The 18,719-nt window shown below is 46.1% G+C and overlaps 1 protein-coding gene across 5 annotated transcripts in view; it reads right to left on the reverse strand.

Moving 5' to 3' along the window:
- DOP1B (DOP1 leucine zipper like protein B) overlaps positions 1-18,719 on the reverse strand; it is a 95,992-nt gene that overhangs the window by 62,299 nt on the left and 14,974 nt on the right. For 4 of the 5 annotated variants that reach the window (XR_012504089.1, XR_012504095.1, XM_074357761.1 and 1 more), the window contains exons 3-4: positions 3,742-3,923; positions 3,193-3,363 (exon numbers count right to left, since the gene is read on the reverse strand). Coding sequence is in view for 3 of the 5 variants with exons in the window: in XM_074357761.1 (XP_074213862.1) it covers positions 3,193-3,363; positions 3,742-3,923 (353 nt within the window). In the remaining 2 variants the exon portion in view is untranslated. Of the gene's footprint in view, positions 1-3,192; positions 3,364-3,741; positions 3,924-18,719 lie in introns of those variants that run through there. The other variant, XM_074357818.1, reaches the window with a different exon arrangement.

Raw genomic sequence — 18,719 nt, forward strand, 5'->3', positions numbered from 1 at the left:
CAGCGTATTCCCAAAGTACGTCCCATGGAACACCGGCCACTTGAGCTGTTCCACAGGAGTGGTTCCGCTGTCAAAGAGCCTGGGGACACCCCTTACACTTTCCCTCCTTCAGGAGTCAGAGAGCACTGGCTGGTTTTCTTTATGAAAGAAATGCAGCGTTAAATAAACAGACAAAGTCCTATTTTATCCTAAAATATTAATGGATATTAAAAACTGAAATGATACTACAGTTCAGAAAATGGCAATTATGACAGGACTGCTATGGAGAGCAGAGTAAACAGCAAGATAACTGGGGTTAGAAGCTAAACTTCTACTACAGAAGAATTACATCATCTCAGTTGTGAAATTCCAAATTACGTGTGCTCAGTTTAGCATCCAGAATGGTAATCTTTTCTATTCAAAACTAACAACCAAAAGAAAAACAAAACCACCCTACAACCCAAAACAAAAGAGACACACCAAACCCCAACCTCCACTCTCTCCATCCTTCCTTGGCCACGCTGGCCGCTGCTCTCCTGTGCCCCCTGCAAACACAAGCTCACTCTACCAAAACGGACACTCTTCTCTGCTCAACTGACAGAAGTGAGTGACACGGGCCTTTAGTCCTAAGCATCTCACAACTCTGGCTGTGCGGCCACTTGCCGAGCTGTCACGAGACTGAACAGCCTGGTGTGTGATCATCTGAATGAGCAGGGATGTGACAACAGCGCCCTGCACCATCACTGACAGACAGATGCCAAATAAGCAGCAAAAAATTCTATAACTAGCAGAGTTCATCATGGTGCCTGGCATCAACAGAAAGAAAGGTCAATAAGCACTTTTCAACTACTATTTAAATCAGGGTTTCTCAGCCTTGACACTGTTACCACCTGGGGCTGGATCCTCTGCTGTGAGACAAACGTGTGCGTTGAAGGGTGTTTAGCCTCACCCCTCGTGCACCTTCCCATGATGCCAGCAGCACCCTCCCTTCCCCAGTTATAACAACCAAAAATGTGCCCAGATATTGCCAAATGTCCCCTGGGGGACAAAAATCACAGAAATCTCTGGTGAGCTGGTTCTGCCTGCTTACTGACCACTGAAAACAACCGCCTCTCTCTCCTCCGTCCTCTTAGAATAGGAGGTGAGTGTCCACCTGCCCCAGCTAATCCTGTTTTCTCAGTACAGCAAAACACGAAAGCCATGTGGCTACTTCTAGGGCACTTTAAAGAAGGAATTCTGGCAGGCAGTGATTCTCAGGCATCAAAGGGTTAGAAAGCCAGGGTGAATGAATCATGAGTCCTAACACTGGCCAAAATTTCCATTCCTTACGGTTCACTAATAAGCACAGACCAGGAACAGTCCCCGCCTCCACGAAACTCGTGAATCACCCGCCTCACCAACCCGAGCATCCTCCACCAACCTGGCCATTGTGACCCCCGCCCCAGGCTCTCCCTTCCTGTCTCTCTGCGCAGTATTTACTGGGGGCGGTGTGTGGGGTCTGACTCAATTCCTAAGCACATTGGGGAAGAAACTGTTGCCAAACTCTCTCAAACTAACACGGATACATGCAGTCACCTAACTGCTGTTGCCTGTACAGGTGCGCTCAGGCTACACAACCCTTGACTGGCCTCTGCCTCGGAAAGCTTGTCACTAACAGCTTCTGAGAGCTGCAGACGCTGGACTGGGTTTTCTGTCACAGCTGCATCTACTCAGTGATTCATGCAGCTTTACTCAGCTCTTGGTTCAACGTCAAGAAATTACAATGTTAGGAGAAAACACTTGTGTTAAGCAACTTCAGCAACTGTTCAAATGAACACTCATTTATCAACTAAGAGAACACACAGAAACACACTGCTATTGACACACTTCTGGTGTGATTCACTCTTGCAGATTTAAAACCTGCAAAACACTTTAGGAACTGATGTGTTCAACTTCAGACGAGGAGAAAAGTATTTACACACACACACACACACACACACACATACACTTGTTAGGAAAATATAAGTGGACCAGAACTTCTACAAAGGGCCTAAGACCAGGAATCAAGAGACAGAGTCTGGTAATGGTCTTCTTGCTGACCCCAGGTGACCTTGACCGTTCCTTAACCCACACACCTACCCAGCCTCGCAGAGCACGGTCCTGGTCCAGAGACAGGCCCTGCCTCCCAGGGAAGTGGATCCTGGTGACTGAGTGCACTGCTGAGGTGGACTCCCTCCCCACTGGAAAGTCAAGAGCCACCACCTGCTCTGTGTGAAAGCCTGAAATGGCCCAAGTGCACATCAAATCCCAGCACACATGCTCGTGATGTGCATGCGTCCTTGGTCACCAGTGACAATCCTGCAAACCATTCTGACCATTTGGTTTCCCTGAGGGGATCGTTCTGACTAGACCCTGGACTGATCCTTCAGTTCCACTCCACACCCCCTGCCCCCCCACCCCCCTAGTCACAGCCAACCCAACAGGCAAAGGTGGTGTGGCTGGGGCCTCTGGCGGGAAGAGCAGTGCCTTGTGTAACCAGATGGAAACTTTCGCAAGCACAAAGGTTCCTAAACCTCCAGTCAGGCTGTGCGTGGGCTCTGAAAACAGGTCCTATGAACTGAAGTTAGTCACTGTGGCATTACTTAGAATGGTTAATACATGGGAAGTGAGTTCCTGCACTGTAATTCTCCAGAAAAACAGGACATTCTGTATCCTCAGTTGTCTGAATGGATACCAGCTTTCTCCTGGACCTAAGCAGTGACCGAAACAAACAGATAAATACTACCGTGTGAGATTTACAAATTTCTCCAAGGTGCTACTGAAACTTGTCAAGCTATCCTTAGCTGCACACCGTTCTGTGCCCTACCTGCCACTGGAACTTGGCCACGCCCTTTTATTTGGAAGCAGCCTAGTGTAACAGGAAGGAGGAGGACTTCAGAAGCTGACACGGGGGTGGAATCCCATCTCTGCCACCCACTGTTGGTGCGACTCTGGGGAATTTCCTGCCTCCTGACCCTCACCTGGACACGGAGGGAGTTCCCAGGGGCACCGGGTACTGTGCCAGGCGGAGCCCAGCACAGAAATGTAAGCATCACCTCGACTCCTGCACCTGTCCTGCTCCCCCGCACGTCTCTGCACTTCTTCCCCATTTCTCATAAAGCGGCGGAATGCAACCCGAGCCACGCGGCGCGCCCACCTGGACGGGCACGGCCGTGAGCTCTGGACGAGACCCACCTGTCGTAGATCTCCGAGCCCTCCTCGAGGCCGGGCAGCAGGCCGACGATGAAGGCCTGGAGACTGGGCAGCAGCAGCTTCTGCAGCGGGAGGAAGTACTTCTCGTAAAGGCCGAGCAGCACGGGCCGCACCGACATGGCTGCATGCGCCAGCAGAGGGAACAACCCACAGCTTGGGGACAGAAGAAGAGGAGGGGATAATGAGACACCTGCTTGGAAGCTCCAAATGATCAGCCAGCCCAATGGGGTCTTTGAAACAGCCAGCCAACCATCTAAGCTGGTGATGGAGATGCCTGCTCGTCATGAGACGGTCACAGCGTGCCTTGAGCACAGCACAGGGGACAGGTCTGGACGGGACACTCCAACTTAAAGAAAAGTCAGGCAGGACACACTCCAGAAGGTGAGCTCTGGTTTCCTCCTGTGATGGATTTATAGGGAGCCATTCTACATGCCCGCTGTATGTTTCTTGTTTATCACTGTCTTATCTTGGGAACTGAAATGTGGATTACTCAGGTAATAAAAAAGGAATGTGGTGGGGCAGCTACTGTACCTGTAGAGGAACAAATCCTTGGCCAGCCATTTGGTCCCCACAATTTTAAAGATAATTTCATAGGTTTCTAGGGCTTTTAAGTGCACACCACTGGGCAAAGCAGGATGTAGGCACTGAGCTAATCTCTTGCTGATAAGGAGCCGTCTTGGCAACAAGGAATACCTCAGGTTACTCTGCAGAGCCTGGAAAACAAGGAGAAACACGTGAGGAAGGAGGCGGTGACGCTGACGGTGGAGAGTCCATCTGCGGGGGCTGAGGGGACACCAGCAGGCCCCAGTGTGGCTGGAAGAGATCGGGCGTGACAGGACAGGAGGACACAGGGACGGCACGGGGGGCAGGCGGTGGGGACCACGAGCCAGCATCAGGGCCGGGGGGCCAGGAAGCCCCCAGCCATGCTGGAGATGAGGCAGGCACCAGAGCTGAGGGCAGAGGAAACCCTGCATTCCTCCAAAGGGATTTTGTCACAATCAGGTCGGCTTCTTGGCCACACGTGGAAGCCCATGGACCAGTGAGGGCTGTGTGGTTCTGTCTGGGGAAGCCTCTGGTCTACACATGAGACTAAGCAGGACACAGAGCTCCTGTCCCCACAAAGACTCTTGTTTGTGTGCGTGGAAGCCCTAGATCTCCCCATCATTCTCCCAGCTTGGCATCAGAGCCGAGTGGCTCTGAGTGAGGGACACCACAGAAAAGAAGGGGGCACACTTCTGGGCTGTGACTCCTGGCATCTTCACCAGTGGGCTCCACAGGAGAAAACCAGAACCGTGCTGGCACCGAGTGGCAGTCCTCCCGTGCCAGGCCTCCTCCAGCAGGACACAGGCCTTGTCTGCACTAGAGCATCCTGGGCACCTGCCGCACCCAGGAAATACTGCCAGGGGCATGAGCAGATGGATGCTGCCCCTCATGGCTGCAGGTGACCACGTGGAGGGCACTGGGTGGGTCCTCGAGACTCAATCTTATGATACCAAGTGTCGTCATTACAGTGGAACAATCCATACAACTCGCACAAATATTTACAGAAAGCCAGCAGGGTAAAGTCCATGCTTCTTAAAAAGCCACTCAAAGGCTGCTATAGCGTGATTTCTGCCCAGTTCCCACACTCCATCTCTCATGCTTCGGCTTCAAACTTTCTAACAACACAGATCCACCTGCACTCCAGCCCGCCCCTCGCTGGCCCTCAGCCAGGACGTCCCTCCCCTCCGCTGTGCTAATGTTCCTCACTTGAGACTTAGCTCAGCAGCCCCTCCCAGCGGGCAGAATGGTCCCAGCTCCGGGCAGGGCACACTCATTTAGCTGCTGCCCTGCCGGGATCCGCGTGCACGTCTGTCACTGACTCTGCTGTGCTAATGACGCCTGCTTCAGGGCTGACCCAGGCGGTGAGCAACCTGCTGGCCAGGCCTATCTCCTTCCTCTGCTGTCCTCAGCACTCTGCACACCGCCTCCCACGAGACAGGCATCCTGGGACAACGTCACAGGACACGCATGTCAGAACCGCTGGTCCCCGGACGGTGTGATCGTAGGGCCGTGATGGCTTTCTCTCTATGAGCAAAGAAAACGATCCTCCTCTAAAACCTACACTGAGGTTTGCAGGAGATGGAGGGATGAGAGGGAAAGTAATATTTTTCATCAGAGCATGTGGTCAAACTGAACTCTCAGTTCAATGCAACTGTATCTTAAAAAAACCAGCCACACCTAGAGGTCATCAAGGAATACCTTAAAACATTATTTAAGAGAGTCTGATAGCTTAAAACAAAGGGAAAAGCCAACAAAATTTTTTTTAATGTGCTTATGTCAAACAGAAAATTGAAGTGGTGACCAAAAATACACACTGTAACAGAAAATAAGAACTGAGACGCTCAGGCAGAGAGGAAATGACTGTGGGAAGCTCACAGGGAACAGTGCATTACGGACATTCTCAAACATACAGAAAAGCATGTCGAACAGCAACGGACCCATCACCCAGCTTCAGCAAGGATCAGCTGGCCAGTCCTGAAGACGCAGCTTTTGGAAACCATGTCTGGGGCTCACCTGGCTTATCGATAATGCGGAGGTGGGTGCGGTGGTGGGCTTTCTCCACAAATCCAGAGGAGGAGAACGAAACTCTGTGCTCACCTGTTCTTTCGGTCAGGCAGGGCTTTTGCTTTTTAAGTCATGATCTCATTTTTGCTTAGTGTATTCTAAGGACTTTTGCTATGTGCTGTGTAAAAGCTGTGCTGCAGCTGCTAAGGTGGTCACCTGGGATTCACAAGTGTCTGGTCCCCCCGGGCTGGGCAGTAGCAGCATCCCAGTCCTCTGCCCTTTTGAGCACAGGCGGGGCAGCATGACTCACTCTGGCCAGCGAGATGAGTGGAATGATGTGTCACTCCTACTCACCCATGGGGCTCTCCTTCCCCACCCTAGAGGTGGGTTGAGCTGAAGTCCCTCCCAGCCTGGGTCCCTGAGAAATTACAGAGAACAGAAACCACTTGCTGACCTACACCTAGGCAGAACTCAATCAAGTGGTAAAAATCACTGAGTGTGGGGACTGTTTGTTACCATGATGGAACCTTCCCTATGCTGACTGATACACCTCTTCCCATATAAATGGGATTTCAAGGAACCACAACCATTCATTTCAAAGGAACGAGGCTGGTTGCTATTTCTTTCTCATTTAAATTTGTCATTCCACTTAACTAGAAAAGGAAACATAACCAGTGACCAGTACATGTGGAATGGATTGTTCATTGTATGCTGCCCATGTTAATCCAAGCAAATACAGTGTGTCTGAATCGGGGAGTCAGTGCCTCTTGACCGAAAGGTACACTGAAGATGAAAGTAGCTGACTTGAAAACGCAAGAACAAAAGATATAATCCGATAGCATTTAGAAAAATGAGAAAATACTCATCCTTTCTGATTAAAAATAAATGCAAATTAAAACTACTAGGAAATGCCATCCTTTTTACCCATCAGATTGGCAAGTTAGATGGAAGCACACAGGTTCAGAAGTAGAGCAGAGACACCCAGAGATCACAAACCAGGTTTATCAAACCTACAGTCAGGATTTGGGCAGACAGAATTTGCGAGCCTGCTCCTTGAACTGGTTAAGACATCTGATTCCCCTGTGTCTGGGTCATAATGATTTTGTTATCACACTTCCCATAGATAGCCTGGCACCTACCACATGCTTCAAAACTGAGGCTGAACAAACACACAAGAGTGAGGCTATTATAATGCCTGGCTTAAGTCTGTGAGCCTGCAGGTCGCAGCCTGGAGTTCCAGTTCTGTCATCTGTTGGGTAAATTCTTTAATTTTTCTGGGCTGCGGTTTCAAATGGATAATGATGCCGCACGGAGTTGCAAGCATCCGATGAGACATCACATGTAAAGAAATTAGCACAGTGCCTGCCACAGCATAAGTAATCAACAGACATCTCCTGTTAGTATAATGACAAGCTGAAAACTAAGCGCCAGATTTAAAGATGGAGACAGAAATGCACCTTATTTTAAAAGAAGTGACTGAAATCCAATCATTTGTAAATATTGCCCTTTATGTCACAAAAGCAAACAAGGACACTAGTCAGATGTGTTTATGAGAAAGGTCGAGAAATATATTGTCCTAGAAAAAGAAAAACTCAAATTGTTGTATATTTGGAGGTGAGATCAACCGTGGACCCAAAATATGATGAGAATTCTGAGAGACACTGAAGTCAAAGGGAAACTGCATATAATGAGAGGTGGAGCTGAAGAACCTGAAATTTCCTTTTAAGATGATAAAGGAAAAGGTACATAGTAATTAATATTTAAGATTTAAAGGGAAAAATTATTTTTATTTCTTAAAGGATATTTAATGAAAAAAATTCTAAAGAAACATTTTGCAGGTGGCTAAGACTGGAGATTAGAATAGCCGGGTGAAAACGTTTCCATGTAACAGATCCAAAGCTCTTTTAGAAGCAAAGGATTCCCCTCGACAGAACTCCACCTCCCACAGTGTGACTTAACTACACGGGAAATGGGGTGTGGACCCCATTTTAAAACCCCTTCCACGTGAGCAGCACCAAGCAGCACCTCAAATTCTACCTTCCTGAGACTCTTCCTTTGTCTCACTGAGGATTAATCCATGGGCCACAAGGGTGTCAACTGAAAAAAAGGCACAACCTAAAAGTTGAGAATTATGTTTTATTAGGCAGACTTTCTGAGGACTTCAAGCTAGGGAGACAGCCTCTCAGATCGCTCTGAGGGACTGCTCCGAAAAGGCAGGGGAGGAGCCAGGATATACGGGAGCTTTTGCAACAAAGACTTTACTATTAAAGAAAACCAGGTATCTCAAGTTAAGGAATTTAGCGTTTTTCTATGTATGGGAAGATGTAAGAGTCAGGGCTCACTGAAATCATTCCTTCGATGTGCACCTAGCTGTCTAGGGCCAGTGTCCCATTCTTCCACACCCGAGTCCCCTCTGGGGCACTGCCGGGGGTGCTGCCGGGGGTGCTGCAGTGGCTGAGGGCGTGATGGCCAGGCATTCAGTTTCCATCCTGAGTTCCCTCAGGGCTCACCTTTGGGATGGCTGCAAAGTGATGGCTTGATGGCTGCAACATCCGTTATCCTTTGTTTACTGATATGGCAGGCAATATTTTTTATTTACAAGGAGAACAGCTCCATGATTTTTAAGGCAAACTTTTTAAAAGAGGGCAAGAGTTATCTAATGATTCATTTCCTCTCAGGCTGCTACAATTTCAGAGCTCCATGTGCTGCTTCAGCCCAGTGGCTTTCTTCAGTCAGACACCCTGGATTCAGAAGCTCCCCTATTTGCAAGCTAGCCCCCTTGGGCGTGAGCAAAGCGCCTGGTCAACGTGGCCAGCCCACTTCAGGCTCCCAAACACATTTCTGGTAGGAAACTGGAGGGATTCTGCTGCATCCTCTCTGAGAGGTGGGGTCAAGCCTGATGCCCACAGCTGCCACTGCTTCTGAAAAAGATGACACTCTACTTGGACCAGACCTGCCCTAGGAGGTTTCAACGCTGAGTGCTGCGCACCACAGGTGGGAATGTAAAAGGGTGCAAAATGTTAAACATTTGATTTGTTTCCCAATTCCACTTCTGGATGCACACCCAAAAGAACTGAAAGCAGGGACTCAAACAGGTATTTGCACCCCCACGTTCGCTGCAGCATTATTCACAATGGTCAAAAGGTGGAAACCAACCAAAGGCCCACGAATGGATGAATGGATCAACAAAATGGGGTCTATATATTCAATGGAATACAATCACAGGCTACCACACGCATGAATCTTGAAGGTACTGTTCTAAGTGAAATAAGCCTGACACAAAAAGACAAATTTTGTATGGTTCTACTTATATGAGGTTCCTGGTGGTGACCAGGGGCTGGGGAGACGGGGAATGGGGAGTGAGTAGTTAATGGATATGGAGTTTCTAGCTCAGGAAGACATAAAAGTTCTGGAAATGGATGGTGGTGATGGTTGCATAACAACGAAACACACTGAATACCACTGAACTGTACACTCAAAAATAGTTTAAATGGTAAATTTTATGTTATGTGTAGTTTACCGCCAAAAAAGAAAGGAGAAACGAACACTGTGTCACCCAACTGCTCTTGCTGGCTGAGCCGCAAGGGCCGTGAACTCTTGAGTGCTGTTCACACGCTGGACTAACTGAAAACTCTTTCCTGAGCACAGAACAAAGGGACTCCTTTTAACAAATCCTGAAAGGACCCAGGGACTCAGTCCAGCCTCGCCTAAGTGTGAGTTTTTAACCCTTAATTAGCAAAATAACCCCTTCGACTGTGTCTTACCCTCCAGCGCCTGCAAGTGCCTGACTCCTCTTCCTGCCCCTCCCAGCTGCTCAAGAGCTGCCAGGGCCGGCCCCTGGCTCAGGTCAGGGAGGGCCACCCTGGCTCTGCCGTCCTCTGTCTGCCTCCATCCCGGCCTTTGTTTTGGCAAGACCCTTTCTCCCGTGAGATAAGCTCAGGGACGTTTCCAGGGAAGTTTCATTGTTTGGGTTGTGTTTTTCAGGAAGCCAGAAACTCAAAATGACTGGCCAGAAAGCTTAATATAATCTCTATATATATTTTAAACACTGAATAAAAATGATGTATACAAAAAAAAAAAAGAGAGAAAGAGAAATGTTCTTCTACAAATGTAGAATAAATATCTTGGGAAACAGACGTATTAGGAAGGAAAAAATGGCCATGTTTTCAAAATTACTATTTAAAGTGCTAACCAGAAAGGAAAAACATGATTAGACGGGAAATTAAACTTCCTTATTTATTTCACTCAGACACTATAGAATTTTAAAGGTATTCCTTGAGCTATAATTACGATATAATTACAATATTTTTAATCTCATTGTATTCATGGGCTCAGCACGCTGAACTTGGAACAAAATAATAAAAAATAAAATATAAATTTGAGAAAAAAGGTTTGAAGCACATCTGAGCTCCCCTAATGAAGACCAGGAAGTGTCTCACTTTGCCCCACCCAAGGTAGTGTCTGTGTTTCACTTTGTTTTGCTCTGTCATGACACAATCTGACAGTCTGATATTCTCCAGGACACCCAGCGTGATTTAGAACAGTTTTATGCAAGAAACATGATTAAAAATTCCAAAAGGGTAGACCGTGGACTCAAAAAGTAACTTAATACACTTAAAAATGGTAAAGATTATACATTTTATGTTGTATTTTATCACAATTTAAAAAATTTTTAAGATAATTTAACAATACGAATGGAGGAGAGTTATATTAAATTTTTAAATGTTCAAGCCTGTAAAATAAAATTTTAAATGTTTCCTTTAAACGTTCCTAGAAGAGCTCGCCCAAACCTGTTCGTGCAGAGAGTGGTAACACCGGCTTCAGAATGCCAGATGCTTGTCTGTAAAGGAACGTAAGGACGCCAATTTAAAAGCCTGTCTCTCATCAAGCAAATAGTAAGACGTTGGCATGTCTTCCTACTGGAAGTCGGTCATTTTTATAAGGATGTTCATTTCATGCCACAAAAACGAAGCTGTACAGTGAGTCAGACCGACCAGGTGGCACAGGCTTGAACTCTCATTAAATACTTGCCAGGGGACACCAACAGTGCTCTTCAGATAGAATGAAGACAGAACAGACACTGAGCAATAACAAACGGGCCAAGACGTCCCATATTAAAGTAGGCCATGCTGACGGCGGAGAGCGTCAGGCCGTCCCTGAAAAGGCAGTGACCTGGCCACCGCGCCAGCTTGGGGGGGCGGGGGATGGCAAGAGGCTGGTGGGGGAAACAGACATGTCATCAAGGCACTTGAAAGCCACTGCAGGGAGCTGGGATTCACAGGGAGCCAGCAAGGCCAGCTTTGGCTCAACCAGGGCAGTGACACCAGTACAACTCCTTTGTAAAGGAAGAGCTTCCTTCTCAAAAAGGTCACTGACGGAAGGGTCACTATATTGCTTCCTGCTGAACGCTTAGAGCAAACCTGCAGAGCCGTGCACCCAATCAGCCAACTCTCAGCGTGGTTACAACATCCATGTCCCAGCCCGTGGTAGAGCTGCCAGCAGGGCACAGAGTTCTCTGGTTGACTCAACCACCCACAGCAGTTAGAGACCCATTAGGATATATTTTTTGTTGTTTAAAAATGTCTTAAACTTCACTTTATGTCTCTTGCTCAGTTTTACCTTATGTTGAATACCATGCTGCTTGCACAGGAGGATGACTAAAAAGTGACCATCTACACGCCTGGAGACCTCCGAGAGCATGGCTGAAAGGCAAAGGCACGGCCCGCCCAGCTGACGCTCCACCTTCTCACCCAGGAAACGTGCTGTCACCGCTCACAGGCTGGTCCTGCGGGTCAGACTCCAAAGGCAGCTGGAGCATCCGGGGTGCTCACTCCACGTCCGCTCCCTGGTGCAGCAGGATCACCACTGAATGCACATGAATGCACGTGCACACACACAGGACACAGCACCAGGGGCCATCTCACCTCCTGGTTAACACAACTTGGGAATCTAACACTAGGTCAGAAAACTGCTTCTTAAGCCATTACAACAAACACTTCGCCGCCTCACAGAAGGCAGGCTACAACACACGTGCTCAAATATCACTCTTCAACTCCCCACCTCTGAATTTACTCCCTTTAGACTGTAAAAGACACTGACTGACACCACTGACACCTATTTCCCCTGTCTCCCCACAGAGAAACTTCATGGGCTACCGTGATGCTTTCCAGCACTTTCCATGTTTCCAGGCTTTATTCTTTGCCGAGAGCAGTGCCCGTCCTCAGCCCTCCCTCTCGTCCACATGTCCCCCTCCCTCCTGGGCTGTGCGGGGCACTGGCTGAGCTGAAACACTGCATGTAGAGCTGGGAAATACCTCAAGCAAGTCTGAGCTTCATTCAGTGTCTTCATCAGTAAAAGGAGCTGAATGGCACTGACTTTGGAGGATTCCAGGTTTGAAAAGTAATGGGTGAGAAGCATGTATCAGGGGCTCACTAAAGGGAGTCACTCTATTTTCGAGGGCTCATGATGGAAAATGATGGGGGAGGTCCAGGCCACCGAGCTCTACAGTAAACCACACAAAAGGGAAACGAACCCGTGGGCAAACATACCCTCCAGGATACAGTCTAAATCCTGAAACACACGATGCAGAGAATACTGAAATAGGTAAGGATTTATAACCACATTCTGTGCAATAGATACAATAATAAAAGGAAGCACATTATTCAGATAGTAGATAACAAAATGTATGGAAATGTTATTTTTCCTTCCTTTAAACTTATTTTAATCCACATATAAATGATATATTTAACAAATAAACCAAAAGCCTAATAACCATCTTGTTAAAAGTCAAGAGCCAGGAGAGAAAAATGAAAATCATGGGGACAGAATCTCACTACAAATCCCAAACAAGGTTCAGCCCTCTAAGTTTTACTGGTAGAACTTGGTATTTTGCAAAACGTACACCCCGGAGGGCAGAACCGGCATCAAGCGAGACTCATCGTTGCGCCTTTCCGCACACAGCAGCCTTCTCTAGGCACCCTCCCAGCCGCACGTCCCCATCCGCACTGCCAGCGCAGAGTGGGTTCAGAGCCCGGACGCGTCCTCCCTGTGTGCTCGGGTTCCACCAGCCCACGAGGGCCTCAGGCAACAGAAGGCACCAGGACCGTGTGACCAGCACGCACAGCGACAGCATCAAGGAATGTAATTCGGTCTCAAGTTGGGAGGCGAGGAACACACCTCTCCCATGAGGCACTGTCCTTTCCATCAGATCTGAATCCGACCCTCGGTCCTTCTCCTCCGGGCACTCCCCTGCGCTCCCGTCTCTGAGACAAGCTTTCTGCACAAATCCGCAACAGTGAAAAAACAAGGTCTAGGTGGCAGAGTCACTAATGATCACGCAGAAATGGTGACAAAGGCATGAGAGCCTGGTTCACTCTCTCCAGATCAATTTCACCCAAACCTGCCTTTTCTCTCCAAAGCCCACCAGCTGTGAGACTGCCCAGGGTGCTCAGGACCGAGAGGCAGAATGCGTGGCCGGCATAAAGCAGGCACTGGAAGAACACGACCTCCTCAGAAATACAAGGAGGGTCCGTACTTAGGATGAAACCTGTGCAGACGGGGAGACAGAAAGTCCTCGACAGTCACTCCACAGAAGCCTGACACCAGCCAGAGCCACATGAATGCCAACGGTGAAGGTGCGGATCAGGACATTCTGCACCTTTTAAGGACACACAAACATCTCCACTGTCAAGAAAGAAGTGTGCCTGCATCAGCCCACAGAGGAAACGTGCTCCCATGAGTTAAGGATGGTCTAAGGCTACAGAATAGCTTCTGGATGTAAAGAATAGGATATTTGACTATACAAGTCTTAATGAAGGCACCTACCACCTCACAACCCAAAGTCTAGAGCAGTGGCTCTCAAACTGGGGCAATTTTTCCCCCAAGGGACACTTGGCAATGTCTGGAGGCATTTCTGGCTGTCATGGGGGGAGCGGGGCTGGCATTTGGTGGGCAAAAAGGCCAGGATGCTGATAAACCTCCTACAATGCACAGGACTGCACCCCCATCCCATCACAGGAGGTGATGCCAAGGCTGAGAAACCCCGGTCCAGAGGAGCCTGTTTCTGAGTTTGGTTAATGCAAGGGCCCAAAGACAGCCTAAAAGGACCCAGGCTTTTTCATTGCTTAAGTGGTCCCAATGGTGAACTGACTTATCTTTAGCCTTTTCCTGTCATAACCTCCTGACAAACACCAGGTACTAAATTCTCACATGACCACAGAGAGAAGCAAAGAAAAATTTTTGGTTTCCTTTCTTGTCTCCCTGCATTAGAGGAAATCCTTTCCAGAAGCCAGCTGGCCACATCTCATGGTCAGAGAAGGTCACTTGCCCATGTCTAAATTAATCCCAAGGGAAACAGAATACTAGGATTAAGTCCTCGAACCATGACGTGGATGGCTGGGCCTGGAAGATGGGGGCCACCACCCTGCAGCACATCACCACCTGATCCCTGGACATAACCGGGTCCTTCTGACGAGAAGGAAGAGCATGAGTGGGTGGGCAACCAGCACGCCTGCCCCGAAATGAGACGTGGGGAGCCTGACCACGAACCCAGGAGTTCCTCCTTCAAGCTCAGTGTTCCTTCCTTCATCCCACAGCACCTGAGTTAGCAACCTTTCAACATATCTACTTCCAAGGCTTATCTCAGGTGCTGGGAGAATCTGGCTTAAGCACAATAATCACCAAAAGCACATGAATAAAATGTAAGGCAAAACCATGTTGCTTGGAAAAAAGCAATTAATATTTTACAAATTGAGCAAGTAATGAAATGACATACATTTCTTGCCATACAAAGATAAAAAAGTATTAAGTTTAGTAAATAAGGAGCAAACTGATCCTTGATGAGACAAGCAACATGATGGAGCTGCAGCGCTGAGACCGTGGTGAAACGCTGGAGGCACTCCCACTAAGAGCAGTGCAGGCCAGGAAGGGGCCGTGACAGGGACCGCCCACCTGACTCAAGTCCCCTTCTGTGGCGAGGATCACAGCTGGGCCACGGCTGCAATAAGCTTTTCCCCTGAAGGGAAAGTGGAAGTAGCACGTACCATTAAGGTCTATGCATGCTCCCACGTGCTCGTCCCCTTTCCTGTGGAAGAGACTCTGGAAGCCATGAGTTAAAGATGGCAGGCTCCCTGGCTTGAGTCTCTGAAATGACCAATACAAGAGAGATGCCCACTCTGGACCACCACGCTGAACTGATACATGAGCAAGAAACTTCAATCTTACGGTGACATTGAATTTTTGGACTTGTTTGTTACAGCAGCTAACGTTACTGTAATTCATACACTGATAGTATCATCATTAGTTAATCATGTTCTAGAAAATGCTAGCCAAATATCAGGGAAAAAGCACAAGCTCAGTACTGACTGATGATATATATGCCTGTCTACCTAAATAACTCAAAACAATTAGCTGAAAAAACTTAGAAATAAGTTCATTAAAATGGTCAGTTTCCAAATTCTGTAAATTGATAGTTTCCTACATGCCAACAACCAGTTAAAACTGGTTGGAATGTGGTGGAAAATAATCCCACTGATAATAGCAAAAATACATGTATAAAATGATATATTTAAGAAACAGGAAGGACTTATATAAGAGCAATTCAATGCTTAGGAACCAAAGTGAACGCCTTTCAATCCATGGGGAGACCATCACATTTCTATGAGGAAGGAGGGCCCAAGTGTGTGAAGATGTCATTTCTTCCCAAAATATTCAATAATTGTTACTTAATGCCAACTAACTCCCATAAATTTTTTTCTAACTTTGCAAATGATTTTGAAGTTCATCTGGAAGAAAACCACCTGGGAATAGTAGGAAAATTCTGAAACAGAGAAGTGGTTAGTGAGGGTGGAGAACGTGGTATTGCCAGATACGGACGTCACATAGCACAGCAGCTGAGAGGCATGGCTCTGGCAGCAAGGCAGACAGGTGAATGGAGCAAAATAACATCCACAGGCAGACTCACGTGTCCAAAGGTTTAAGTCTACGTTCACTGATACAGCAACTCCACCTCTGGTAATACGGTATTACACCTTAAAAAACAGCCACGGGTGGAAAGACATTCACTACAACTGCCTTTAGGATTATGGAAAACTGGAAGTAAACCATTCTAACAATAAAGGGCTTCTAGATCTTGTTCACCCCTATACAGAACCCCTACTCCCTTTTTCTCACACACACACGCACACACACACGAGACAGAGCTACATGTGAGCTGTTCAATCTGCCTTTTTTTGCCCCCTTATTTTATCATGAGCATTTTCACGTCAGTAACTACAAGTCTACTTTATTTGGATGCCATATATGTCACCACACTGTTGTATCATGTTGTATCCTACAGCCAGTCTCACCAAGGGTGGCTGTTTCCAGTTTTTTTTCTATTACATACAGTGAAGTAGATTCTTAGAGTTCTCTTCGTGTTGTATTTCCATAGGATTAAAACAAATTTACAATGATCATGAACTAACTCTCTGATCATTAGTCATTTGGGAAATGCAAAAGCCACAGGGAGATACCACTACAGCACCACTAAAATGGCAAAAGTAAAAAGACTGCTATCCTGTGCCTTCAGACTGGAAGAACTAATATTGTTAAAATGGCCATACTACTCAAAGCAACCTACAGATTTCATGCAGTCCCTATCAAAATACCCAAGGCACTTTCCACAGAACTAAAACAAATTATCCTAAAATTCATATGGAACCACAAAAGGCCCTGAATTGTCAAAGCAATACTGAGAAAAAAAGAACAAAGCTGAAGGTATCACCCTCCCAGACTTCAGATTATACTGCAAAGCTACAGTAATCAAAACAGCATGGTATTGGCACAAAAACAGACATATGGATCAATGGAACAGAACAGAGGGCCCAGAAATAAACTCACACACTTACAGTCAATTAATCTATGACAAAAAAGGCAAGAATAAATACTAGAGAAAAGATAGCCTCTTCAGCCTCTGGTGCTGGGAAAATTAGACAGTTGCAGGTAAAACAATGAGATTAAAATATTTCCTCACACCATATATAAAAATAAACTCAAAATGGAGTGAAGATTAAAACAGATTAAATGTAAGACCTGAAACTGTCAAACTCCTAGAAGAAAACACATGCAGAACACCCTTCGGCATAAACTGTAGCAATATTTTTCTGGGTCAGTCTCCCAAAGAAAAGAAAAGCAAAAATAAACAAATGGAACATAATTAAACATAAAAGCTTTTGTGCAGCAAAGGAAACCATGAACAAAACAAAAAGACAACCTATGGACTAGGAGAATATATTTGCAAATGATATGACCAACAAGCAGTTAATATCCAAAATAAACAAAGACCTCAGACAACTCAATATTAAAAAAATAAAATAAAATAAATGGGCAGAAGGCCTCAACAGACATTCTTCCAAAGAAGACATACAGATGGCTAACAGCCATATGAAAAGATGTTCAACATCACTAATTATTAGAGAAATGCAAATCATAACACTGAGGTTATCAACTCACGACTATCAGAATGGTCAACATCAAAAAGTCTACAAATAAAAAATGTTGGAGAGGATGTGGAGAAAAGGGAACCCTTGTACACTGTTGGTAGGAATGTAAATTGGTACAGCCACTATGGAAATTAGCATGGAGGTCCCTCAAAAAACTAAAAATAGAACTACCATATGATCCATTAATTTTACTCCTGGGTATATATCCAGAAAAAATGAAAACACTAATTCAAAAAGACACACACTCTCCAATGTTCATAGCAGCACTGAGTTACAAAAGCAACCCAAATGCCCATCGAGAGACAAATGGATAAAGAAGATGTGGTGTGTGTGTACATATACGTTACTCAGCCATAAAAAAGAACGAAATTGTCATTTGCAGCAACGTGGATGGACCTAGAGATTATGCTTAATGAAATATGTCAGAGAAAGGCAAATACTGTATAATATCACTGATATGTGGAATCTAAAAAATAATACAAATGAATGTATATGCAAAACAGGAACAGACTCACAGATACAGAAAATGAATTAGTGGTTACCAAAGGGACGAGGGAAGGGGAGAGGGTCAAATGAGGGGAATGGGAATAAGAGATACAAACTACTACATATGAAGTTGAGCAGCAACAAGGACATACTGTATAGAACAGGGAATTATAGCTACTATCTTGTAATAGCTCTCAATGGAGTATAATCTGTAAAAAGACTGAATCATTATGCTGTATCCCTAAAACTAACATAATACTGTAAATCAATTATACGTCAACTAAAAAAATAAAGACCACCCATACCAAGCATTGGTAAGAATACAGAAGAACTGAGGTTCTCAAAACTGCTGGCGGGGTGTAAAATGATACAACCACTTTGGAAAACAATTTGGCAGTTTTTTTAAAAAGTTAAATATGTACCTACTGGAAGCAACCCAATGTGCATTAACAGGCAAATGGACAAATAAATGGTATATATCCATGAAATCCTACTCAGCAGTAAGAAGGAATAACTATCAATATACACAACTTGGATGACTCTCAAAACAGTTCTGCTGAGTGAAATAAGCCAGACTAGGAGGGGGAAAAAAAAAGAGTATGTTCTGTATGAGTCTGCTTATACAAAATTTTTGAAAATGCAAACTAGTAATAGTGACAGAAAGCAGACCAGTAGTTGCCTGGGGATGGGAGCAGGGAGGGGAGGGAGGGAGGAGGACCACAAAAGCCCCGCGGAAACCTCTGGGGTGGGGGTGGGGGGCGGATACCTGCTCATTGTCTTATGCAGTGATGGTTTATGGGGCTATACCGATGTCAAAACTCATCAAAATTACACACTTTAAACACATGCAGTTTATTGTACAACAAAGCTGTGAAAATTTTTTTTGAAAACACAGAAAAAGAAGAGACCATTTGAAAAAGATAAATGAGAATGCCTGTAATTGACTCAAACATAAGCTTGAATATTGATGTTCATGTTCAGTCATCCTTTTTGAAA

The sequence above is a fragment of the Camelus bactrianus genome, chromosome 1, assembly GCF_048773025.1.
Source record: "Camelus bactrianus isolate YW-2024 breed Bactrian camel chromosome 1, ASM4877302v1, whole genome shotgun sequence".
Lineage (NCBI taxonomy): Eukaryota > Metazoa > Chordata > Mammalia > Artiodactyla > Camelidae > Camelus > Camelus bactrianus.